Source organism: Gopherus evgoodei, chromosome 6, assembly GCF_007399415.2.
Source record: "Gopherus evgoodei ecotype Sinaloan lineage chromosome 6, rGopEvg1_v1.p, whole genome shotgun sequence".
Lineage (NCBI taxonomy): Eukaryota > Metazoa > Chordata > Testudines > Testudinidae > Gopherus > Gopherus evgoodei.
Genome location: NC_044327.1, coordinates 29,493,958 through 29,521,081, shown reverse-complemented (window position 1 = coordinate 29,521,081; position 27,124 = coordinate 29,493,958). Strand labels below are relative to the sequence as shown.

The following is a 27,124-nucleotide window of genomic DNA, read 5'->3' as shown; positions in this document are numbered from 1 at the left end:
GCTACTGGTATCAGGTGGAGATTTTTTTTAATATATAAATAATAAAAATTAACACTGCAGTCCAGTGGGTTGGGCATTGAAGTGGGACTTGAGAGAGCTGAATTCTCTACACAGCTATTTAGCTGACTTGCTGTGTGACCTTGAACAAGTCTCTGCCTCCTTTTCCAGTTCCAGGCTTTGCTCACCTACTCTATTTAGTCCGTAAGCCTTTTGGATGAGAGACCCGTGCATTTCTTGCATGCTCACATGGTTCTAGTGCTTTTCAAAGCTGTGCAAGAGCCCTGCTTTCAATTCTTGCTTCTATTTTTCTGAGGGCTTCTGTTAATACAACCATCCAAAAAAGTCACAAGCCTGCACTTATAATAATATATGCTCTAAGAACTTGTCAGTAGTTTGATGGGAAGCTTTGGATGCTCATATGTATCACTGGCTGCATGCTGTGTGATCAATAAAAGCCCTATTGTAATGTTTAGGTGCCAAGAGAACACAATTAAGGTTAATTCTGCATTTCCTGCCCCTAGTGCAATTACTGCCAACTGTGTAACTTTTCATATAATAGGTATTCATAAGAAACAAAAGTATTCCTAGTTAAAAACACCAGGTACTAAGGCCTGGTCTACATGTAAAACTTAAGTTGACCTAGCTACTTCTCTCAGGACTATGAAAATTTCACAACTTGTACATCTACAAGAACTCCCACTGCAGGTGCAGCTAGGTTGAAGAAAGAATTCTTCTGTCAACCTAGGTACTTCCTCTTGAGGGGGTGAATTCACCACAGCAGTGGAAAAACCCCTTCATCACTGTAGCAAGAGTCTACACTACCAAGCTACAGCTGTGCTGCTGTAAGGCTGTGTCTACACTACAAGCCGCAAGTCAGCTTCATTCCAATTCAGAATGTTACTCTGCTCTTCTTGATGAGGGATATAAACAGCTATGATCATCATAGGGTGTTAAAGAGATGTTGAAGTTGTGACCATTTAAATGCTAACATCATTAAACAAGTAGCCAAAATACAACTACCCAGCTGGTATCTCAGAAATGTAATTATAAATGGACAGCTGGGGCTGTTACTGGCTTTGACTCAGAGGGCTCATTCTGAAGAAAACTCTAAACCAAAACCAGACCCAGCTGTCCTGTGACAGCTCCTGGGAATCAAGGAATTAAAGGATTTTTCAAAATATAATTTACTGTGATTTTTACTCAATATAGCATTCAAGTCACTTCATCTGGCATATGATAGGGCCAGAACACAACACATACAAGGCAAGTAGCACTCCTCTATCTCCCCTTCAGAATACATAAATATAGCAAATTCTCACAACCAGAGCTGTAACTTGTATCTCTGCACGTTATCAGATAAATGGAGGACTGGCTCTAGCAAGTTGGGTTTTGTTTAAAAAAAAAAAAACCTATATAAACCAGTCATTTTAAGGTAAGTTTGTCTGAGACTTTGCCTTGCAGAGGTGAGAGGGTGAAGTGGTTAATTAGTCAGGTTATTTAGAGCTAACAGGATAGGAAAGAGTTTTATTATTAAAACTATAGACCAAACTTAAACTTTTGGTTTCCTTATCTCAGAATTTCTCTATTCTTTATAGTAAGAAAATCTGTACTGATCGGCCTCTTAGAATTCAGATGGATAAGCTATCACACAACAAAACAGTAGCTTTAGAAATTATACCAGCTGTCTATCTAATCACAGTTGCAGTGCTAAAGAGGATTGGAAAGCCCATATGTTAATAGAAGGCAGCCAACGAAGAGGGGCTTGGGGAAGGTAAGCATCACTATAATGCTCCTCTTTGAAGGAACATGAAATTTGCAATAAAAGTTGCATTCTAAAGGGAATTTTTTGAAAAGCCATTATAGCAGCACAAACCAGCCTATTGTGAAAAGAGACAGAATACTAGGTAGGGCTCAAGAGCATGCATATTTCAAATGTGTTTTCTACTCACACCCATCCACATTCTAGGTTTCAGCCATGATACCTCTCTGCCCCTATTAAGACCTTTTAAGAAAAAAAATTAGATGAATTGCAAAGCTGGAATATTGGTGAAATGTTTCCTATAGTCTTGCTTTTACCTGACCGGTTTCTCCCCTACTACTACCCAGTCTAAGAGAACGACTGTTTGAGTTTGGTGGATCAATCATCACTGAATGTACCACACACTCACACTTAGCAGACACTAAACTATCACAAATCTCCCCACCTTCCATCCCAAGTGGAAGGTGCACTTCTTTGACCTTATTTTCAAAGGACATATAGCACAGCAAATGTAGGAGTAAAATAAAAATAAACTTCAAATAATTCTTCTCCCAGCAGAGGAAAGGAGAAAGGACCACTGACTAATACTAGTCACAATGCTTAATGTGCCACAAGAAGGCATTCAGATACAATAGTGACCCCGATCCCCTGCCAACACTTACACAGATATTTAATTTTTTAAGTCAGTGGGACTACACATCTGCTTAACCTCACTATTGTGAGTAAGTGTTGGCACTATTGAGGCATATAAAAACCTGAATAATAGAGTCAGTTCTGACAAACTCTTTTCATATATACACAGGGTGAAGGCACTTCCATGCCCAGCAAAGCTGATTTTTTTTTTTTTTTTAAACTGATGGACTTTTTGAAATGTATGAGAGAAGAGCAATTCATGCTATTACTCTTACTAAACAGCAGAGGTCTGTTCTGTTCAACTTCCCAGAATTTCAGAATACTAAAAAACAAAAAAAAACCTCTACATCTAGTCTCCCTGGAAGACTGAAATATACTCAGCAAGCAGAGGTACTCTTACTTATGTAATATTCCATGAGCAGAATGAACTTGGCTGACAGGTCACATTTTAATTAGACTATAGGACTTTATTAAGTTTCAGTAAAGAGAAGTCAAGTAATATTAAAATAGCAAAGATGCACTTGCAATAATGCCCATTATGAACTTTAACTGAGTTGATAAACTCAGGAGCATAGGAATTGAAATAAAAAGGAAATTAATTTGAAACGTAGGCCACTGTGCATTGCTAAATCAACATATTTTACTCTTCACAAATGCCTATTCCTTCAGAGAGAGAGAGAGAGAGAGAGAGAGAGAGAGACGGAAGAAAGGAAAATGTGTTGATTAATAACAAGCAGCCATTGTTTGAAGCAAGACAGGAAATAAACTAGCATTCTGTGACTGGTTTCTTAGGATGTATTCTCTCCTCTTGATTGGTTTGGATTACTGCCAGAGTTAATGAAAGTCACCTGCCCTTGTTCAGAGGCAACTGTGGCCAGAATTTTCAAACCAGGGTGCCTACAAGTCAAATGGAGTATCCTATGAAGTTAATGGAAGCCAAAGGAGCACAGCTTTTAAAGATCAGATTTCTTTTATTCAGGACCCTAGCTTTGGACACCCAGATCTGTAAGTGTTAGTCTCTCTGCCTAGAAGTCTATAGTTCCACATTTAATGTACTGTAAACATTTTTTTTTTTAAGTAAACAGTACTTTTACATTTTTATAGTTAAAATGAAGCATGGTTGAGGCTGTTTCCTCCACACTAATCCATTGTGTAAAAATAAATGCTCCCTTTCTAGATTATCAACAAGATAAAAAAACTTGATGTGCGCAGGAACCCCCGCTACTGAACAAAGGAACAACGGCCTAAGCAGTATTTCAGACTACATCTGTTCAGAACCACCCATCCGCCACTGCAGCAGATTCATGGTTCCAGTTCACCGAATTCATTCTTGTTGAAGCCTTAGTTGAAAGTCCCTGGGTCAACGTAAGGGTAAGCAAGGAACTCTCCAAGTTTATTGCCTTCTGCATCATAATGGAGCATTCGAAAACAAACATCACAGAAGAAACAGGGGTCCTCTGGAGCGAGACTGTCCTCATTAGTCACCCACCTGCAGGTTTTAAAACACGTTTCACTTTAAACTGAAACATTTGATGTGTATAGGATACACCCCCATCAAAATCTTATTCTTAGATTCATTACATTCAACACCTATACATGCAGTGAAATATGAACGATATAATAACCCACTGGGGTGAGTCTTATCCTTGCCATCTTACTCCATTTCCCTACAGAGGCAGCTCCTTCTCAAACCTGTTTGCCAAGAACCACATTCCCTTAATCACAGCCACAAACTTGCTGCTGCAGCAACATCTAGCAGGGGCTGTGTCCTTACTTGTTCTGTGAAGCTCTTTGCAAACTTTTGGGTACTCAAATTATAATAGGAAGCTCCTGTTCATTGCCTGGCAACTTAAGTAACAAATTCAAACTGCCTGGGGAGGGGGAGGAATGTAGATATACAATAGCTTGCCCGATTATGCAAACTGCTTGAGCAACAACCAGATCTGTTCAGAGAATTGGGAATCAACTGAGTGGGGAGACACATTTCGTTAGAAACAGAGGTTGAGATCGTTGGGATTGACACTGAACACTGCCATCCAAAGTCTACTGCTTTTCCTCACGGTCATTAGAATTCATTTTTTAAGTTCATGTTCTAAGTTCTCTTACTTACTGTTGTCTCTTAGCAGACAAGTGGGAGTTTTAAATATATGTTAATTTAAGATCTTGCATTGTTTTTGATGCAGTTTAGTCACTTATGACATTTTGTTTCCACATGTGCATCTACATATACAGGGACACAATATTTTCCTTTCAATCATAGTCTTGAATGAGGCAGGAGAGACTGGGTTAAATAGGGAGGGTGCTGATAACTTCACCTCTATTGAGAAGTATAGAGCATCAATACAGCTGTCAAGATGAGGAATGGTGGATGTGCAGTGAAATAATATATAGGAGCACTTAGAGAACTTAAAGATCAAGACACCTGCACCCAGTGCCCTGAGGTATTATATAAACATAGTATAAACCCTGAATGTAGATGGACTGCACTAATGCAATGACTTGCAAAAGAGAAGGTAATCTGTACTGTTACCAGTCACTATTTGCACCAGTGCAGCACATCTACACTAGGGGCATTGCACTAGTGAACTACAGCTGCATAGATAGACTGGTGCAAATATTTGCATTGTAGACAAGGCCTTTGCTACTCATTAAAAAACCAGTGATTTAAGATGCTATCCAACACAGATTAGAATGAGCAGAGATGTCCAGCCAAAGCTACTCTGGTCAGCCATGGCTCAGAATCTCCCCATTTAATCTTAGTGCTTAATCCTGGTTTTAAATTTAATGCAGTTAGAGACCATCACCTCTGGTAATGCATTCCCCACCCTGTCTTTCCCTGACATTGAACCTTTGGCTCCACCTCCCCTTATGGTCCGACGACTCAGATGGATTATTGCCACTTCTGATGGCACCCAGGGGACTGGCTAAGAATGCCAAGATGGGCTGTCCCAACAGCATTCTGCCTGATTATCTTTAGTGATTCTATGACAAACTACTGAAGATAAAGTAGCACAGTCCATGTATCAGACTGGGATAAGGGGCATGAACTACCACTTAGAGAAAGTGGCCAAAACTTGGTTTTGAAGTAACCTAGCCAAAACTCCATGAAACACTGAGATGTCGTATCTAGCCTGTGGGATCGGTTTACTTTCCCAATACAGAGATTTCTACCATGTCTGCAGATGGGCTTTTCCTAAGACCAGATGAATAGGATGTAAAGTACTGCAGGGGACAGAGTTCTCTCACAGTTCTAACTAGAATAAATAGTTAGCAAAGCCTGGATTAGCACAAATGGCCACAGATGTATTTTTCTGCACACAGAGCCTAAAGAGACAATGCTGGGGGGGGGGGGGGCGGGAGAGAGAGGAGGAGAGAGAACCCATTAAACTGTTGAGGAAGAGAAGCTATATTTTTTTGTCTTTTTAACCTTTAAAATGATTGCACTGAGATACTTAAAGCAGCATAGTAAAATCAGGGTGTTAGTAGAGGAATAGGAGTAAAGCTATCTATACTTTTAAGGAAGACACTTTTTTTAAACGGATACAACACATGGACTCCTGAAAAAGAGACAGTGATTTTGTCTTGTTATAATCATTGTTTTCATCTAGCATTTTGCTCGATCAGTAAAATTTACTGAGACAATAAATGCTATAAAACCCCTAAAATAAATAGATCTGGCTTCTGTGCTCATATTCTAAGTGTCAAAACATAAGAGCTATCTAGAGGTTTGCCACCCTGAAGATTTCCACTCTTTTGGTTGTCCTACAAGAGATTCCCCTATCGTTCAGTAGTCTGTAGGATGGGCACGACAGTGACATTCTTCAGAAAATGAGACTTAATAATCAAGGATTTGCGTATAACAAAAAAGTGTGTTGTGCCTGGCTAATAATTTGAATTAGTTCTATATGGACATAAACACCTGGAGTACAAGGAGAGAGGATGTTGATTTAAAAAAAAAATACTGTATTAAAAAAAAGACACCTGGAAAGATTTCTGTTAACAGAAGACTTAAATGCATGAAGAAACCAAGCTAACCAAATAGCACTGGTCACTTACCTGGCTGTATACATTTTGCATACAAAGCATTTTCTAGTCCATAACCAATGCTTCTTGATTAGCAAGGGATACAGGGTTCTGTCCAGGCAGTCATCCTGATGAACAAGCCTGGCACAGAGAGGAACAGAATAAGGGCTTGGCTACATTTCATCATTTTATTGTATCTGAATACCATCATGGACAATCAGGTTAGAGGACAATGCTGACCAGGAAAAGTCACATTCAGAATTGTGGAACACTGACACAAATCTTAAGACATGAATACTAGTTGCATCATATCACAGACTCACTAGTATGGTCAGTGGTAAAGCCGATCTCTATTAGAGATGTAAAGCCCTATCCTGGGAGATGTCAAGCGCCACCTAAGAGACGCTCAGTGCAAACCAGAGGTATAGCAGGCTTAAGGGAACAAAAGCTTTTTGGCTTCCTCTATAAGTAAGAGAACTGAAGGAGTGTTCCCAGCTGCCATACATTGAGCATTCCTACTGAGGACAAACAGGAATGCTCACCAACTCATGGGAGACACTGAGCATCTTGCAGGAGCAGGTTGTTAACAAAAAGCAAAGGAGTGCAGGACATGGGCCAATCCCATATTAGTTTTATGGCTGTTTTACTACACGATGTTCTCTCGTTTCCCTTCTATCTCCTTTCTTGCTGCAGAGGATTAGGTACATACAGAATAAAACTTTTACACTAAGCCAATTCTGCATAAAAATTACACTATTATACTCTAGAAATTATTCTACTTCAGCTTTCTGAAGTAGTGTTGATATTGGTGTTTATCAAGCACTCTCTGACATCAGGCTTTGTAAGAGAGAATGCAAAGCACTTATAATAACTGCATGAGCACTCCCAAATAGTAATAATTTACCTTATGTCTGTGATGATAATGATATGCTCACAATCTCCTTGGTGACAGAAGAGGTATGGAAAACCAATTTTGATGGACAAGTCATTAAACGTGTAGTCCTCCATTTTAGCAGTCTGAAGGTTCCCATAGCCTCGATCATGAGATTCTGACCACTCAATAATTGTTCTGAAATTTCATGTACAGACAATAATTAGGATTGCTATATTAGAAGCTGAAAATGTATTAAAAAGTTATCTATGCACCTTGTATTTTAGGTGTGTCTGAAACTCTTCATCAGGGCACTGATTACAAAAAAAAAGTTATCAACATTTCTTACATTAGTGTGTAGGGATTTGTTGATTAACACATTTTCACTGAGTTATACACTGTGCCTTGAGACTGCCCGGAATCCAATGCCAATAATTTTTCTAAAGAAATCTAAGTTGAGATCTTTCCTCGATATGCATGCAAGTCATGTGTTTTGTGGCATGCTAAGCCTCAATCACCTTTTGCATTAATTTCTGAACTCAGCTCAAATGTATTTATTTATTGGATTTTTTAGAACATGCTCATCGCTATGAGGTGTTCCACTACCACAAGTAGCATTTATTCACACTTCTCCGAGCTAGGAAAGTATGAGCATCCTAATTTTGTGAGCAGAGAGTGAGGCACAGAGATTATGCATCTTGCCCAACATTGCACAGTAAAGCTGTGGCACTGTAAGGAACCGAATCAAGCTCTGAGGATTTCTATACTGCCCACCATAATAGCTCAGCTCCTGACAAAGGCCATACATCCTTCATATAAATATGTATTGATGGTTTAATTCAGTAAATTTTCAAAATTGAACCACAGTTTGAAATGGTCTCAAAGACACCTCCCATCCCAGCCACCACAGCTCAGCCCATCTTCTTTCTCAGGATGATCACATAACTTCTCTCTGCCAACTCTGGGAAGAACTTGTGTAGAAAGTATTCAGTGTATGTTCAGTAACGGGAGGAAGAGACGAGTGGTTGTTGGCTTCACAAAAATAGCACATTTTTAATTTGTAGTCTAGCTGACCATTGCCCCTCCTCCACTTTTTTTTTTTTGAGATGCCCTTTAACAGTCTTTGGGCTTGTCTACATGGCACCATAGTAGGCTCTACATGGGCATGAAATATAGAGCACTCCAATTGCCCCACATAGATAGTGTTGGCATAAACTGAAAGTTAGCTAATGCACACTGACGTAGTCCTGTTTGAAATGGGATTACATCAGTGCACACCTTTGAGTTTTCACTAGCAGGGTCTACATGGGGCAGGCAAAGCGCTCTACAATTCATACTACGGCACTGTGTAGACAACCCCTTTGTAAATAGTCAGGGAATTTTAAAGTCTAGTCCAGGCAAAACTGCAGCTGCCAATCCTTTTCCCTTCATAGAACCCATTCCCAAGAAATAAATGGGCCTAGCTCACACAGAAGAAGCAGTTTTAAGATCTTCAGGAAGTTCAGTTCAGTGCTGGGGATGGTTATGGAAGGGGAGATAGAAAAAACCCTAATTTAAGAGGGAGAGAAAAGGTGAGCATAAAGAATAAGGGAGGCAAGGAGGATAAGCTTTAAAATGTACTAATGGGGGTGGGGAGTATTTTAGCTCCACACAGGCATTACATGTTCCTGTTCCTAGAAACATCACACTGCAGCAGCAGAATCAGTCAAGTTTCTCTTCTCTTCCCTTAGGATCTCCTCCCACTGAGGGACTGTATATACTGTACCTGCTCAGATCTCTGCACTCTGGGTGCCTTTTATCATTGTAAAAAACGCCTTCAAAATAAAAGAAAGCAGATTTGTAGAGATCCTTGGACAGAGAGAGAGAGAGAGAAAGACAATATTAGTACTACAAAAAATAGATTAAACAATAGAAGCCTTGCAAAATGAAGCTTATTTGTGGTGCACTTTATGTACTTACATTATAGTTGTTGATATCATTCTGTCAGTTTTTAAGCAGAGCTCCTCACTGGGGAGTTCGGCTTCAATACTGATGTCACAATATGGCGTGTTGCATAGTCACTGGCTACAGTGTGTGATTTTTGAAAACAATACAGAACTAAAAATTAAGGGAGAGTTACTCTGTTGACGGCAAACTGATCATGGTGATACATTATCTACTGAATCATCTTTCTTGTCTTATTATCTCCCCATTCTGCTATTCACAGATTTCTAAAAACCCATGAGCAGCATTTACAGAATTTAGGCACAACTCTGCAAGTGCTAAAAACTAGCCAGGTCAGAGCAGGCTGTGCCACAAGACAAGTCATCAACTCTATTGCAATCCTGCACCAAAATATAAATTAAAGGAGGCCATGTGGCAACAGTTACTACTCACACCTCCATAAAACAAGACAGACGTGCTGTTCTGGAAGGTAAAATCATCCCCTTTTGGATGCTCTGAAGAGATCCAGCATCCCTCAAAATGCTCTCTTAATTACACAGTTTGTCACACAGACAGGCCATTTGTACTACACATTTTCTCACAGAGGATAATTAATGTTTTATGCCATTCATATCAGCATTAACGGGGCTCACAGAATTCTGCATCACCAGGAATTACTGAAGCTAGCCAATGAGTATCCACTATTTATGCAACAAGTTCTGTGACAAGGCTGTGTAGATTAACTCTTATATCAAAGAGTGAGCTCCTCCGCTAAACTCTTTCATATCAACTAGGAAGGAACAAATAAAAAAAAAAAGAGGAAAAAACCATTTGGCAAAATAACCATGTGTTATTCTGTTAATCAGCTGCGCTTTACAATACCCTGAGAGCTGTACACGTGGACAGGCTAAAATTAGCAGCAAGTAGTATTTATATGAATAGAAAATACAGTCAAATCATAAAGCATTTTTTTTATTATGGGTTTGAGAACTTAAAACAATAGAAAGGAGACAAAAGGAAATAGATTAACCTCACAAATATATAGCTTAAAGTCAGTGAAGAGCCTGCACAAGGGCACTCTCTCTCTATAGAGATGTTTATATGTACACCTCTACCCTGATATTAACGCAGGTTTGCATACAACGTGGTAAAGCTCTGACATGCTGCTCTGAGCAGCGTGTTAAGGGTGCTGGGCCAGGCCATGGCCAAGGGGTTGGATAAGAGGCAGAGGGCCTCGGGGGTGGTCATGGGCTCCCCACCCTGCCAGCATCCAGGAGGCAGGAGCTGTGGGGCGGCGCTTTTGAGGGCCCTGTAGTCCAGGAGTGGCCCTGGGAATTAGCAGGGGGCCAGCAGCAGCCTGCTCTGCTTCCCTTGCCCAGGCCCCAGCCGTGTCGCTTGGGGGAAGGGATCCCCCCAGCACTCACTGGCAGTGGCGAAAGCGGAGCAGCCCGGCCCCAGCCCGCTCCACTCCACCAGCTCCCAGCTGCAGTGCTCCATTTCCCACTGCAGATAAGTAGGGGAGGCGTCCTTTCCCCAAGCTCCCCACACTCACCTGCGGCGGGAAGCAGAGCACCACAGCTGGAATGTGGCAGAGTGAAGTGGGCTGGGGCCTCGTCGCTCTGCTTCCCGCCGCAGGTGAGTGTGGAGGACGTCCTTTCCCCAGCCTCTCCACGCTCACTAACGGTGGGAAGTGGAGCGCCACGTTTGGAGTGGGCTGGGGCCGGGCTGCTCTGCTTCCCACCGCTGCCGGTGAGCGCCTGTCAGGGGGCAGGGGGTGTGAATAGGGGTTGGAGCAGTCAGGGGACAGGGAGAAGGGGCGTTGGGTCCTGGGGGTGATTAGGGATGGGGAGGGTCTCTGGAGGAGGCGATCAGGGAATAAGGAACAGGGAGGGCCAAAGCAAGTTCAGTACAACACAGTCTCACCTATAACATGGTGAGATTTTGTGTCTCCCGAGGACCGCGTTATATCGGGGTAGAGGTGTATAACTAAGGAACAGCGGGAACCACTGCATAAATAAGGCAGATGCCAATTTCCCCTTAGGAACATCCCACAGTAATGTATAGATTACTTTTTGGAGAAGCTGGAGTTATTTTTTAAATAATCATTTAAATGGGGACAGAGAAAGATAGTTTATTTACATTTAAAACTTTATGCACTGATCAATTCATTCTCAGACGAATACCTTTTTAATTTACAAAGGTAAAATTCTGTAAAGAAAGCAGAAGGCTGCTTTGGGATATTAGCTGGACTCTATATGGAAACATATTTTAAGAATGTAGCCCTTCAAATAATTTTGTTGTAGTTCAGGAATGTTTTACATGTTACATGTGTAATTGTACATAGATATAAAATACAATAATGTATGCATACTTTGTGTGTATATGAATGTGTTAACTGTAATTTTAAGAAGTCACAATAAGTGCAGAGTGTGTGTTTTTTCCATATTTTAATTGCCAAGTAAAACAGAAGAGCCAATGTCTCACTCTGACAAGCATCTAGTAAATAACTTTAGCTGTAATGGTTATGTTCTAGTGCTCAGAAACATGTGAGGTATTTCATAGACCCTAGTAATAGTTAAACACTCATTTTTTATCTTTAGAGCATTCTAAAATTTATACTAATGCATCTTCTAGCCATGCATCGCAAAAAGCATTCTGAAAAGGTCAGTAAATCTCTCTCAGATTACAGATGGATCCTGGTATTAAAATATGGCCTCCCACCATGATATCTGGATACTCACAGAATTATTTAATCCAACTGTACCGTTACATTTCACTGTTGGTGGGGGAAAAAACCAAACCAAGCACAAACACATACACCCTCATCCCCTTTACATTAGATGATTGTACCTTGCTAATGTGCTCTGGTGCCTGGTCAGGGTGGCTGCTGAACTCACCACCCATCTGAAGGTCGCTGACACAGGAAATGGAGTCTCTGAGCTCAGTGAGTTTTTGACTGCCCAACACAAGCACTGTCTGATAAGGTTTGTGATCTTTATGCTACAAAAGAAACAGTGAGCAGCCTTCAATTAATAACAGGGCCAGAATGTCTTTACCACCAGCACGCTACAGAATGCCTAACTGGGGTCATTAGCAGCACAAGGCCTAACTAACTCCTCCCCATAAAAGGCTGACATCAGCTTTCTACAGCCCCTGTAAATCTGCCACTAGTTTTTAGAGCAAAGGAACTAATTTGAAGCACAGACCCTAAGCTTTTCATTATTGCAAGTAACTAGAGCTGCCAACCCTCCAGGATTGTCCTGGAGTCTCCAGGAATTAAAGATTAATCTTTAATTAAAGATTGTCATGTGATGAAATCTCCAGGAATTCATCCAACCAAAGTTGGCAACCCTACAAGTAATCTAAGTACAACTTGGCCAGCCCCACAGAAAGTATGTTAGCTCTAAATGCTACACATTCTGATCTGCAGTAAAACTACAAAGTTACTACTGAACCATTAAGAAAAAAAAAGACTAACTTTTACAACTACCACCTTGAATCACAGAAAGCCAGTCTCTGGCAGCCTTTGAGTGTGATTTATGGTATACTTATACCAGGTCTAGGACCCCCAATTTGGATAAATGGTAGTAACACCTACAGGCTCAGTCTTGTGTACCATCTTACTCTGTGTATGATCCTACTGATTTCAGTGAGACTGCTTGTGGAGTGAGATACTTATTCAAGGTGGGAAAATGTATCAGACTCTGACCCAGAGAATTTTTAATACCAACCTTCTGAAATATGACAGGATAGAAGATGTTCAGAGTTAGGAAAAGTTCTCCTTCCTCAATTAGATTTGCTGGATCTTTTGGCCTCTTTCCAGTTGCATGAGACTCCTAGGAAGATAAAATGTTAATACATATGTCCGAGTGCATTCTACTGCAAATTGTACAATGGTCCAGAAACTAAACATGGGAGAAGTGTCCGAAAACAAAAGACTCTTGCTAATGATGTTCATGATTTGAGGCCTCTTTACTCAATCCAAATGTCAAGCAAATCCAAGCCAAGAATTCAGCCCCACCATGTCTCTTATTCTCAGGCACTACTTCCTATAGTACAAACTAGCATGTTCTGGATATGAGCTGAAAGCATTTTTGTTAAGCTCTTTCCTTAAGATGAAACCCCAGCTGTCAAACAGAACAAGGGAGGTAATTTCTTCTCTTTCTAACAACTAGTCTCCCCAAACAGTTGGGGAGCATTGCGCCAAATGAAAACAGACTTCTGGCTGAAAAAGGATTTCACTGCAATCCGGCCACCACAAAGTGCTCTTTAGCTTTAATAGCGGAGATGCTTTCTGCTGCTGCAGCCCTGTGCAGAGATAAGTGCTAGTCCTTGAAGTACAAGCTAATTGGACTCTATCACTGGAATCTCTTTTGCTAATGTAAACAAAACTCAGACTATCTAGTATGTTTTACCTTCAATAATAAATTCCATTGGAACTACTGACATTGCAATATTAGAGCATCAGTTGCCGTACATATGCCTTCTTTTTAAAGAGCTTGGCTCGCAAGACTGCTGAGTAGCTCCCATTGTTTTCTAGAAAATATCTGTGCCAGCTCATTACCCCCAATTTGTTTTTAATTTGTTTCTTATTTATACTACACAATATTAACACACACACACAGGACAAGGGGATGCAGCAATGTTAAGTGCCTGTAAATGCAGGAGGGCCACACAGGGCAATTCCTAGCTCTCATAATGTTTGGTGTTTTTCCCTTGTATAATCAATTGATTCCAGGAGCTGGAAATTCAGGATAATTTCACCTTTCATTTTAAAAAGTTTGTCCATTATGGTTGTGGATATTTTTGTTTTAAATTAAAGATGAGGTCATGACACCATCCCATGACTCCTGAGCTCTAGGCATTGCCTATAGTGCAGTCGTTCTCAAACTTTTGTACTGGTGACTCCTTTCACATAGCAAGCTTCTGAGTGCAACCCCCTCCCCCTCTTTAAATATATAAAAAGTGTTTTTAATTTATAACACCATTATAAATGCTGGAGGCAAAGTGGGGTTTGGGGTGGAGGCTGACACGAGGTAATTACATGGGGGGGTTGCGAGCTGACTCCCTGAGGAGTCCTGATCCCCAATTTGAGAACGCCTGCTATAGTGCCTATGCCTTAATCGTATTATGTCTGTACAGCACCCAGCACACTGGGGCTCCCATATAAAACAGTAACCATGTTATCATCATCATCATATTATGATAATGCAGGAGTCAGCAACCTTTCAGAAGAGGTGTGCCGAGTCTTCATTTATTCACTTTGATTTAAGGTTTTACATGCTAGTCATACATTTTAATGTTTTTAGAAGGGCTCTTTCTATAAATCTATAATATATAACTAAACTATTGTTGTATGTAAAATAAATAAGGTTTTTTAAATGGTTAAGAAGCGTAATTTAAAATTAAATTAAAATGCAGAGCCCCCTGGACCAGTGGCCAGGACCCGGGCAGTGTGAGTGCCACTAAAAATCAGCTTGCGTGCCGCCTTCAGCACACGTGCCATAGATTGCCTATCCCTGTGATAATGCTTAGAAGCCTCAGCCAAGTTTGGAATCTCATTGTGTTAGGGACTCTACAAACACAGTGAGAGATAGTCCATGCCCCAAAAGTGTTGCAGTGTGGGCTACCCACTTACAGGAGCATATGTCATCTTAGTCAGTCATTGTTTGCAAACTCATAGTACAACAGTGTAAATGATATAGTTGGCTTCACCAGCAAATCAAACACACAAAGCAAAGGAAGTCCTTGAGAGCGGTTTTCTTGACAGGGTTCAATTGTCTTGAGAGTCTGGGAGGAGAAGAGGGGAAAATCTTACCATTTCATAAATAAATGTTTCTTGTCTGCAAGTGCGATCTACAATTATGGTTTCTTCTCGCCTCTCCAGGGCCTTCTTTCTAATTCTTGATAGGGTAGAGGGCAACAGGAGAGAGAGAGAAGGCAAAATGGCATTATAAAGCCTGCTGTTTAGCATAACTAGGTAGATTTTAAAACGACATGGGAACTGCAATGCTGGTTTAAAATGGAACAGCCTAAACACTTCCAGAGAGATGAGGCTTGGCCAACTGGTCAATTGACCAGCTGAATAACATCAAGTGACCAATCAGTTGACCACCTGTTATTTGACCATGGTCAAATATTGTCAAATATTCCAGAAACAATGTTCTGATGTAGGCAGCAGTCTCTCTTTTTTATTACATCGTGGTGTCGTAAGCCTACATAAATGTCTTGATTACTCACTTGGCTTTATGCTAATGCCACCTGTTCAGAAAAACTAATTGAAAGTTGAGCATCTAGGATTGGCTGAAATCTTCTAGAACAAACATTGTATGTATATGTTTATTTTTATATATCAAACCATCAACGTATTTGGCAGTTTACAAAGAACATTAAATAGGTTAAAATCCAGGGTGGAAGCCTGGAAGGGACTTAGGCGTTGCAATGCTGAGCATTACAGTACCTAACTTTCAAACACCTGGAAAATCAAAAGACCAACACTGTGGTCCACAAGGCCAAGTTAAGTACCTAGGGTCCCTATACTATAAAAGGGAAGAGGGAGGTACTTATGAATGCGATCCACAAAAGCCAGCATACTAGGCAGGGAGCCACCAAAGCTAGCTGAAGAGCAATGCTGACAACAGGGGCATGTACAAAGCCCCCAACCTCTTGGAGTTAGGCACCTAAATCCAGGCTGCAAGGAGATACCTACCTCTCCTAGTGATCCATGAATGGGAACCTGCTGCCTCGAGTTAGGTGACTTAGATGCCTAACATATTTCCTGAACCAGTGAATTAGTTAGGCAGCTGCCTCGTTCCACGCAAAACAGCTGGAGGAAGAAGAGGTTGTGTATTCACTTGGGATGCAAGAGATCCAGATTAAATTCCCCTCCCCCCCGCCATAGGGAGAGAAAGGATTTGAATAAGGGTCCCACATCTCTTAAGATGCTTTAACCACTGGGCTATAGAATATTCTGATGTGGAGGCACTCTTAGTCTCCCCTGTTGAAACTGTTCCACTGTGGATAAATAATGAAAGAATGACTGGAGCAGGGGGACTGGATGCCAGGTCTCACCCCTCCCAGGTGGATGCCCTAACCATTGGGCTACAGAGTCACTCTCTCTCTCTCATAGTTATAGAAATCCAAACTACTTCTGTTAAGTCTCATTTAAACAAGAATATAAAGTGAAGTGTAAAATAAAAAGTAGTATAACAAATTCCTTTCAAAGCATACTGTAAATCCCTTCCTAGAAGAAACTAGGAATCTCAGGTACGGCATAATACTGTTGCCCTGCAATATTCCGGTTGGAAGTAGAAAATGATGGAATCTGGTACTTTCTTTGATGCAATTGTGAAAGTAGAATGAATTATATTGTAAAAATAAGAATGGATTAAAGAAATGTGTATGTACCTTTAAGCAGAAATAAGAACTGTTGAAATACAGGTGCCAGGAAAAGAAACATTAGGCATAAACAAGGGTGCTAATGGCAAAACATTACCAGAAGATCAGTAATAGTTAGTAAGGAAATAAGATATGCATGCCTAGCCCAGGTAAACTTATCAGATTCTGCTTCCTTTGTTATCTTGTTAAGTGCTCGCCCTTTTATTTGTATAAATAAGATAATGTGAGCACCATGCAAGACACAAACTATCTGGGTGTTATTAGCAGAGCGCTGTGCTAATAAAACAGAGTGGTCTGACAAACTGTGAGTCCTGAGTCTAACTTTGACAATTTGGAGGTCCCACTGAGATGGCAACTGTCTTCACTGGGGCTGTGTGATTCCTGACCATTTTTGTAGGACGACCATGGCAGCCGGCACCTGGGCATTTGGCCCGAGCAGTCCTCCATCAGAACGGAAAGGCACACAACTACAGTGAAGTCTACGCCATTGAACCCGTTGGTTCCCACTCTGTTCTTGTAGGGATCCCGGGATCTGACATCAGGAATCTGGAGAGGTAATTATTTCTGTGTTTTGTCTGGACTGACGACTGTCATGTCTCTGTGTCTATCCGTCCTCCTGTGGAGTGTTTGAGTCTGGGTGCCGTCTCCGTCTGGGGATCAGCCGACCAAGGGGTTCCTGTCCCTGCGTTCTGAGTGAGTGGAATCTGCACAATCGCAGCCGCACCGCACTTTGGGTAAAACCCTTGGTGTGAAAGCAAGGATGATTGAGGCAGTAGCCTGTGGGCTCCTTTTGTGTGTTGTACCGGGCATCACTCTGATGAACTTGAATTTCCTTCTGGTATGATTGGTGTGTGAAGTCCTCCTGTATGGGTAACCAGACGTCTAAGTCAGGACAGTTCCCTAAATGAACGCCGGCTCATTTTATGTATTTTATGATGGGTCCAGACTCCTGTAAAAAGGGTCTGGACTCTTGTAAATTTCTGGGAAAATGGTCTAGGCTAACTCAGGGGGATCCCAAAACTCAGTGGCCACAGTTAAAATCTTGAAACAAAGACCGAGTGGACGTCTTAAAGGACAAATTCGGCCAACCTAAAACTAAATTGGCTAAAGGAGAGGTTAATTGTCTCATGCAGTGGTGGGATGAGGCAAATTGTAGGCGAACAAAATCAAAATTCGCCTCTCTCAAATATTAAAATAATAAGTTAAAAGCTTTATTAAAAGCCTCCTCTCCCACCACCGACCAAGCACTCCCCTTTACCCCGTTCTCCAAACCCCAGATCGATCCCAACCCCCTTCATACTCCCATCTCATTGTAAAAAGGACAACAAGCCCCTTGTTCTGTTCCCCTTTGTTGTCTGCCTCAGAAACTGATTATTTAGTGTTCCACTACCAATACAGCAAGGAGGGTGGGCTCCTCAACTAGCCCCCACCCTTCCTGGTCCCTTTCCTTGAACATTTCTTTCAAAATTGTGAAGTGACCACAATAGCACTCACAAACGGTTCATTGGAAAAAAGCAGGATTGGGCCCAGACAAGCAGGCAAGCAACAGATAAAGAAACTGAAAAACAGGTTGAAAGCCCTAAGGGAATAGTGTCAGGAGTAAGAAAAGCAGTGAGTGCAGGCATGAACCCCTGGAACAATACTTAAAATGGTGAAATCCGAGGTGATAAAGGTATCATTTTGGGAGATAAACAAGTGATTTAAGGAAAGAGAGTGAAAAGTTAACTCTACAGAGGCTGGAGAGAATTAAGCAGTTAAACTTTGTGAAAATGTTAAAAAGGGCCATGTTAAAGAGAGAGAATTCTTGGTTTCTTTGCAGCTATTCTGAAGGGAAAATGGGGCCCTTTTCCAGAAGAATGCCTGTAAATAATCCTAATATATATACAGCTATATAAAAACAAAGCAGTGTAAACGAATGTTAAGGAAAAGAAAATGTGTATGTATCTATTTGTCTGTGAAAATATGTGAAGTTCTAAGAATCTAAACCAACACATCCGGTTTGTAAAACTCCTGTTTTCTAGGTGTGAGATACATTGATTTTGTTTTTGTTTTTAATGCCACTAAAAATTCATTTGACTCTTTAGTTCAAAGTTGCAAAACTGACAGACCTTTTTGCAAGACACAGGTAATTAGTGTCGTTTGGCTTTGGGATTTAGCATTTAACCCTTAAGGGGTAACTTGATTCTTTACAAAATTTAAAATGTTTTTATATAAAGACTAAGTAATGGCTGCAATAGGCAGTCAAAATCAGGAGAATAGGGAGAGATTCTGAAGTCTTTTTGTTTGTTTGGTTGGTTTTTTTCTAACAATAGCAGATAAGAGCTGTAGTGAAAGAATAAGAAATTAACAGAGACCCTCTGAAGCAACAGCAGAGGTGAGGTGCACAAAACAAAAAGAAGCCAATGTTAAAAACACTGAGCCTTAAAATGGCTCTGTGTAATCAGACTGTCACTTTGATAAGGGTACATGAAAACTCTGTAAGAACAAAAGAAACAGTTACACCTTATGTAAAAATTGATATGGCTAATGTTTAAAAAAAAGTTGTAGTATAGAAGGAATGTACATTTTCCCTAGGACATGTGCAGTGTATATTATAGAAGGGGGTAAATGAAATGCAAATGAAACGTGCTACTGAATTAAAATCCTATTAGGGCTCCAAAAAGAGCCGCAATAGACTGTATTTTCTTTTTTCAGATCTCTGTGTTTTGTAAGCAGGAGTTGAAAGTGGAAAGAAATCAAAACTCTGGTGGAAGTTGATTGTGTCCCTTTTAAGACAGAGTCTCTGAGCTCTGCTGATGGCTTTGAATCCAAAAGCCAAGCCTGTGTTGATGCAAATTACCTAACTAATAAAAGAAACTGCCTAAATAAAAGACATGGTATAACAAGATCCCTTTAAGAGATTTGATACTAAATGTTATTGTTAATATTAAACATTGAAATAAATGTAATGTCAGTAAGTACCCCTGTAACAATGTATAGTGTGTATGATTTTTTGAAAAATCCTTGAAGGTAATATGATAATGATGCTTCTCAGCTATTACCTGTGAATAAACTTAAAGCTTAACACAGCAGGAAAAACATTACAAACTTGGTCTGCTATATAAAAAGAAAAACTTGAGGTACACCACCTCATGAATTTAATAACTAAACAGTGGAATAATTTCCCTATAACCCTTAAAAAGTAGAACCAAATTAAATCCTGGCCTGCCTATAGAACAAAAAACACAGGAAAATATGGAGGTAATTCCTCTGTTTTGCCTGCAATCAGCAAGGGTATTTGTAAAAGAAAGGAATCTTTTAAGCGATAATCAATGCCACCCCGAAAGGGGTAGAAAAATGTTATTTCTGTCTTTCAGAAAAAGCTAATACCAGCTACACAACAACCTATTACAAAAACAAATGAAATTAAAAAAACATACTGCAGTAGCTATGTAATATACTGAAATGCAGATATTTAGAACATAAGATGTTTTGGGTAATATCAGAAAATATTAAGGTTTTGATGCATCTGTTAAAGCAAAGGAAAAATCATTGTTTGATACCTATCAATATAAATAAATGCAGTATGTCTCCAGTACGGTGAGACAAAATTTGTTAAGTGAAGAAATTGTTGTTAAAATTGCACACCAACAGGCTCTGGAAGCAAAGATTTGGAAGGTTCGCCCACTTCCCAGATTGCACCTGGGATCTTTCTGGCTGTCCTGGACCTCAAGCCAGTGGAGAAAGGGAAACTATTGGACACCAGAGGTTGTACCAACTGGACTCCTCAAAAGTGGGTATGCTCCAAAGCCCTGTAGTAAAGACGTCTCACTAGAATCCTGTATGTGAAATAAAATTAATAATGAGACGAAACTACTGTATAATGGGCTATGTGTATGTGTTAATTCTTGGGGAAAATTGTTTAAAAAGTGTTAGTAACCCACCAGAAGACAAATGTAAATGTAATATAAGTACTGTGTTTACCAATAATCACATTTACTATTTGCCACAATAACAAAACAAAGTCTCAGCTTACTGTAAACACTGATTTAGCCGAGTTCTCTATCAATCTTGGCATTGAATGGCAAACAGTTACCAATCATCTGTTAAAAGGTAAAAAGGTAACATAGTTCCTAGAAAAAAAAAATGTGGAAAACGGGACCATTCATATTATACACGCAAATGGGGACATGTTAAGAATTGCCATTGCAGAAAAACATAACAGCTTACCATTGGTATAACATATTTTCTGGATAGTCTCCCACAACTACTGGCATACTAATGTTACTACCCCTAATTGTTTTTGGTTTTAAATTGTATGTGTTTAATTGAAATGTTTAAAATGTGCTGGTGGATAAAACAAATGTATGCAAAGCTAAAGCCACAGGCCCAAATCACCTCCCAGTATTTTCTATTACGTGGACAAATAAGAAGTGACACTGGTGATTAATAATCTCAGGCCATGTCTACATCTAAAATTTTGCAGCGCTGGTTGTTACAGCTGTATTAGTACAGCTGTATAGGGCCAGCGCTGCAGAGTGGCCACACTTACAGCAACCAGCGCTGCAAGTGGTGTTAGATGTGGCCACACTGCAGCGCTGTTGGGCGGCTTCAAGGGGGGTTCCGGGACGAGAGAGCAAACCAGGAAAGGAAACCAGCTTCGCCGCGGTTTGCTCTCTCGGTCCCGGAGCCACCCAGCAAACCGCAGGGAAGGAGACCTGCTTGCTCGGGGTTCCGGGACCGAGAGAGCAAACCGGGAACGCCGCGGTTTGCTCTCTCGGTCCCGGAGCCAGCCAGCAAACCGCAGGGAAGGAGACCTGCTTGCTCGGGGTTCCGGGACCGAGAGAGCAAACCGGGAACGCCGCGGTTTGCTCTCTCGGTCCCGGAGCCAGCCAGCAAACCGCAGGGAAGGAGACCTGCTTGCTCGGGGTTCCGGGACCGAGAGAGCAAACCGCGGCGAAGCTGGTCTCCTTTCCCGGTTTGCTCTCTCGGTCCCGGAACCCCGAGCAAGCAGGTCTCCTTCCCTGCGGTTTGCTGGGTGGCTCCGGGACCGAGAGAGCAAACCGCGGCGTTCCCGGTTTGCTCTCTCGGTCCCGGAACCCCGAGCAAGCAGGTCTCCTTCCCTGCGGTTTGCTGGGTGGCTCCGGGAACGCGAGAGCAAACCGCGGCGAAGCTGGTCTCCTTTCCCGGTTTGCTCTCTCGGTCCCGGAACCCCGAGCAAGCAGGTCTCCTTCCCTGCGGTTTGCTGGGTGGCTCCGGGACCGAGAGAGCAAACCGGGAAAGGAAACCAGCTTGATTACCAGAGGCTTCCTCCTTCCACGGAGGTCAAGAAAAGCGCTGGTAACTGTCTACATTGGATTACCAGCGCTGGATCACCAGCGCTGGATCCTCTACACCCGAGACAAAACGGGAGTACGGCCAGCGCTGCAAACAGGGAGTTGCAGCGCTGGTGGTGCCCTGCAGATGTGTACACCTTCAAAGTTGCAGCGCTGTAACTCCCTCACCAGCGCTGCAACTTTCTGATGTAGACAAGCCCTTAGTGTCAAAAGGGGGATATGTAGGAGCAGGATTTTATAATGTCCCATAAGAATTGAAGTATAATTTGATTTCATCCAGCTAGCCACCCTTTTTAAATAGCAGAAAGAAATGACTCTCTGGGACTATAAGATTCTGTTTTCCCATATGCATTACAAATTGGGCCCTCTCTAACTCTTTATTTTAAGATTTAGGTAGTAAGAGACAGGATTCTCTATTGTGTCTATGTTAAGTAAATTAGAGAAACATTGAAGGCCTGAGTCTCAATGTAAATTGTCTTGGTTATTAATTGTAAAACTTAACAAGGTTTAAATTTGCAATGCTTTTTTTTTTTGTTCGATATAAAATACTGTTTGTATTCTCAATTTGTTTGTGTGAATGAGGAATGTATGCATCAGGAAAAGATAAGGTGTGAAGGCCATTGTTATAGCCAGAGTCAAGGAAGAAGTAGTAAAGAGACAAAGAACATCAAAGAATCATCAGGCACTGCTTACTACCCAGATGGATGTTAAACTGTCTGGCATCTCAGAGTGGATACATTCTTCGCAGTGTAAGAATGCACCACCCCCAACAAACCAACCACCACCTCAGGACCACGCAGAGTCAATTGTGACTCCAGAAGAAGACGTAGAGGAACAGCCTACAATACCTTACAATCTACGTTCTCATAAGGGTTGCCAGAAGCAGACGACAAACTAAAGCAAGGCCCAAGAAGAAGCGGTAGCAAGCCTAGCGCCTGCTGGACATAAAACTGTGACTGCGGTTTCCTCAGTTGAGGTTGTCAGAACCAGAAGGGCCCTGCCTCCAACATGCACCTCTGGTGCTGCCTGTTCCTCGGCTGCTGGTGTCTTAACGTCTGGGGAGTCCACAATGACAATTCTTTTATCCAGCAGCAAGTGTGGATAGCTCAGACCCTTATTATTTCTAAATGCTGGGTCTGCAGCCACATCCCAGCCCACTCTCAAACTTGTGTTCCTGTCCTGGCTATCCCACTCAATACCCCAGACCTCACTGGAGGACCATGTCCATTTAACACAATATGGAACAGTAATGACACCTGGGAAGAGGCTATTGGCAGTTCCTTTATCCCACTTGGGGGAGTAATACACCAGGCAAAAGGGCTCCTGAGGTTACAAGCAGCAGTTAAAATAATGGCAAATAAAACTGGAGAAAGTTTAAGAGCCCTGGCCAAAGAAACAGGGGCGATCCAACAGGTGGCCCTCCAAAACCTGGTGGCCAAAGGAGGGACCTGTGCTCTCATTGGAAAACAATGTGTGTTTATACCTGACGATACCAATGAAGTAATACATTGCTGTAGCCACTTAGAACAAATCTCATATCTTCCCCCTGAAGAGCCGAGTTCTTTATGGAAGTGGCTAAGTAACCTGTTCAATTTCTCTGGCATAGGAAACTGGTTGCTTCAGGGAGCCCTGACTATCCTGTTTGGAATCTTAATAATTTTTGTATGTTTTCAGTTAGTCTCCTGTTGTATCCAAAATCGTGTAAGGCATGCCACCCAGGTGACTGCCCCAAAACAGAGTGCTAATATGATGATTTTGAATATTGCTGATGCACAAAGAGATAAAGAACGGTTAATATGTGGAACCCAGTAAAATGTTGTTCATGGCGTGAGCTTGACCAAAAGGAGGGATTGTGAAAGTAGAATGAATTATATTGTAAAAATAAGAATGGATTAAAGAAATGTGTATGTACCTTTAAGCAGAAATAAGAACTGTTGAAATACAGGTGCCAGGAAAAGAAACATTAGACATAAACAAGGGTGCTAATGGCAAAACATTAACAGAAGATCAGTAATAGTTAGTAAGGAAATAAGATATGCATGCCTAGCCCAGGTAAACTTATCAGATTCTGCTTCCTTTGTTATCTTATTAAGTGCTTGCCCTTTTATTTGTATAAATAAGATAGTTTGTGTCTTGCATGGTGCTCACATTATCTGGGTGTTATTAGCAGAGCGCTGTGCTAGTAAAACAGAGTGGTCTGACAAACTGAGTCCTGAGTCTAACTTTGACACAATCCTATTTATTTCCAAGGAATGTACAAAGTCGTGTTTCTGAAATCAGGAGGAACCAAGAACAAACGAAGCAGTCTCTTAGCGTACAGCCCCAGGCCTCAACACCAGACCCAAAAGCTGTCTCTAGCTTTTTCCAGGTCACACTGTGCTTATAGGCTGCTGGTTGGCTTGTTTTTAACCTCTATCCACCAGGCCCACTCTCTGATCTGTGTCTTTTGCCTTCGCTCATGCACCTCTCAGCAAAACCACTCAGTCCAAAGCTTCTGGGTGGGTTCACAACCCCCTTCTGTTTTACTTGGTGGATTTCTGATTAACTCAGTCTCTCTGTTATGTTAATTGAAGGATGCATTCACATCCAATCTCAAAGAGGTATTAACACCGCATAACAAGGTTTCACTCAGCTCATAACAGTATTAAATATACTGTTCACATAGTTAATATTAACACACATTAATTTTCATTATATGTGCATGTCTATTTACCTGCAGGCTTTTCCAGATGTGTTATTTTCAGTAGCAAGACTCCCACCCCCAACACTAATTCTAACTTTAAGCCACAGATGGCATTTTCTTTTTTCTAGACAGGCAAAAAGAATGTCAAGTACCATCAATGAATCAAAGCGTGTGTTGGCCAAGCGCGGGATAATTTAATCAAGGTTTAAACTGGACCAGAAGTGCTGGGTTTGTTACTACCACATGATAGCATTTTAGCAATTTAGGGCTCAGAGTGTTGTGATCTGGTTACCACCCAGGAACTGCTTCTTTGGGCATAGCAACATAACTATCCTATTACCAGGGATCAGCATGCCTCAGACCCACCTCGAACTCTGGGGAAATCTCTCTCCCACCTTTGTGTCAGTTCTATTTTATTATTCATATTTAACTTCCTGTTTCCTGAGCATTTGATATTCCTAAAATCTCATGCTTCAGGCTTCAGCTGGTCACCTGCAGGAGTCAGAAAGGGACTTATTATCCCTCGACCCCCACTGTAGGTGTGGTTGGTTTGTTTTTTTGTCTCTATAGAATTAGAGATGGCCGCAGTTGTCGATGGAACCCTGGATGGAATAAGCCAGTACTCTGAAGTGGTACTGAGGATTTTCTCTTCGTTGCTTGCTTGACTGGCTCTTGCTCACACACTCAGGCTCTAACTGGTGAGACTGGCAATGACCTTGGGGTTTTTTGCCTGCAGAGTGGGGTGTAGATCTCTTGACAAGGTCACCTGGGAATAGCTCATTGAATTCCCTGTCACTGAAGGGTCCTCAGGCAACGTCACACCTCAGTCTCCCCGTTCTGTTTATAGTACACAATAATTTAGCCTCCTGAGGCCCATAATATTTTGGTCTAATTTTAGCAGTTAGGTTTAGTGTGTGGTTGCTGGGTGGTGTTGATGGCTTGTGATTTGCAGAAAGTCAGTCTAGATAATGTGGTGGTCCTTTCTGGCCTCATACTCTTAGCATCTCTAAAAGTCCAAAAGCATCTGGTGTTAAAGCTCAACAGCCATATAATCTTGTGTACTATAACTGATAGTCTTTATTAAATGAGATCCTTCAATGCAGATGGCATGAAAAATCTCTATTTTTTTGCTCCAGAATTTTTTAAAGCACATAAAGCAGTGGGTTGGTGCAACCTAAGCTCCCCAAAGATGGTTTCCAGATCTTTAATGTATTACTAGAAACTGCCCAGCAGATATACCATTGCCTGAATGACACACACATTATGATACTATAGCTGTTAAAGAATTTATCTTATCCAGGTTCTGATAATGGCATCAAAATCCAACATACCGAAGAGTTATTAGGCTGCTGTCTTCAGAAATAATCTCTGGATCTTCTTCTTTATCAGGGGACTTTAACATGTCAATACTGTAAATAAGAATAGCTGTTATATATTTTTTCATTCTTCTTTCATAATTAAAAATCAAACTATTCAACAAAAAATATATACAGGCATTCCTCGACTTTACGATGTTCGGCTTACGACAAACAGCACTAACGGCATTTCTGAATTGACACCCTGATTCGACTTACAACAATTGGTTTTGACTTTACGATGCTCAGTCCCGCAATACAGTGAATTGCGGTTCTGAGTTACGACGTTTTGACTTACAAAGCAATTTTAAGGAACCAATCGTGTTGTAAATCTGAGGACTGCCCTGATAGACAAAACACCAGGAAACAGATATTTATATTGTAAAGACCTAAATTAACAGCTAAAACAGGGTAAAAGGACGGTTTATGGTCAAGACACAGGACTGGAAGCCAAGAAATTTGGGATCTGCACCTCGATCTGCCACAAACTGTGCATGTAAACCTGGGCAAGTTGTTTAATCTATGCCTCAGTTTCCCAATCTGTAAACTAAGGGATGTACTACTTACCAATTTTACAGACGTGTTGCAAAGGTAAATGCGTTACTGCTTATGAAGTGTTTTGAGCTCCTGGGAGGAAAAAGGCTACAGAAGTGCAAAGGATTATTAGTTCATAGTAGTTCCTTAGTATTTGGTTTAGAGTCATGCCTAGCCAAATCAACCAGTATCCTGCTTTCCTTAAACGGTTTTGTTGAAATTGGAAGAGAAAACAAATATTCCTTTGGTTTTGTGCCTTTCGTCAGAGGAACTCTTAGGCCATGGCTACACTCACACTTTACAGCGCTGTAACTTTCGCGCTCAGGGGTGTGAAAAAACACCCCCCTGAGCGCCGCAAGATACAGCGCTGTAAAGCGTCAGTGTAATCAGGGCGGCAGCGCTGAGAGCGCGGCTCCCAGCGCTGCACGCTACACCCGTAAGGGATGTGGTTTACATGCAGTGCTGGGAGAGCTCTCTCCCAGCGCTGCCGCTCCGACTACACTCACACTTCAAAGCGCTGCCGTGGCAGCGCTCCCGCAGTGCTGCCGGGGCAGCGCTTTGAAATTCCAAATGTAGCCATACTCTTAGTGCTTTACACAGGTGATTGAGTCAAGGCCGCTCTGTGAGAGT

General features: G+C 41.4%; 1 protein-coding gene across 1 annotated transcript in view; it reads right to left on the bottom strand.

Moving 5' to 3' along the window:
* Positions 1-1,180: 1,180 nt before the first annotated feature.
* Positions 1,181-27,124, bottom strand: part of SNAPC3 (small nuclear RNA activating complex polypeptide 3) — a 39,833-nt gene continuing 13,889 nt past the window's right edge. Inside the window, exons 2-9 of the mRNA XM_030567244.1 lie at positions 25,937-26,014; positions 15,028-15,112; positions 12,941-13,045; positions 12,060-12,209; positions 9,052-9,134; positions 7,320-7,484; positions 6,449-6,556; positions 1,181-3,881 (exon numbers count right to left, since the gene is read on the bottom strand). Coding sequence (XP_030423104.1) covers positions 3,734-3,881; positions 6,449-6,556; positions 7,320-7,484; positions 9,052-9,134; positions 12,060-12,209; positions 12,941-13,045; positions 15,028-15,112; positions 25,937-26,014 — 922 coding nt within the window. The 3' untranslated portion in view covers positions 1,181-3,733. The remainder of the gene's footprint in view (positions 3,882-6,448; positions 6,557-7,319; positions 7,485-9,051; positions 9,135-12,059; positions 12,210-12,940; positions 13,046-15,027; positions 15,113-25,936; positions 26,015-27,124) is intronic.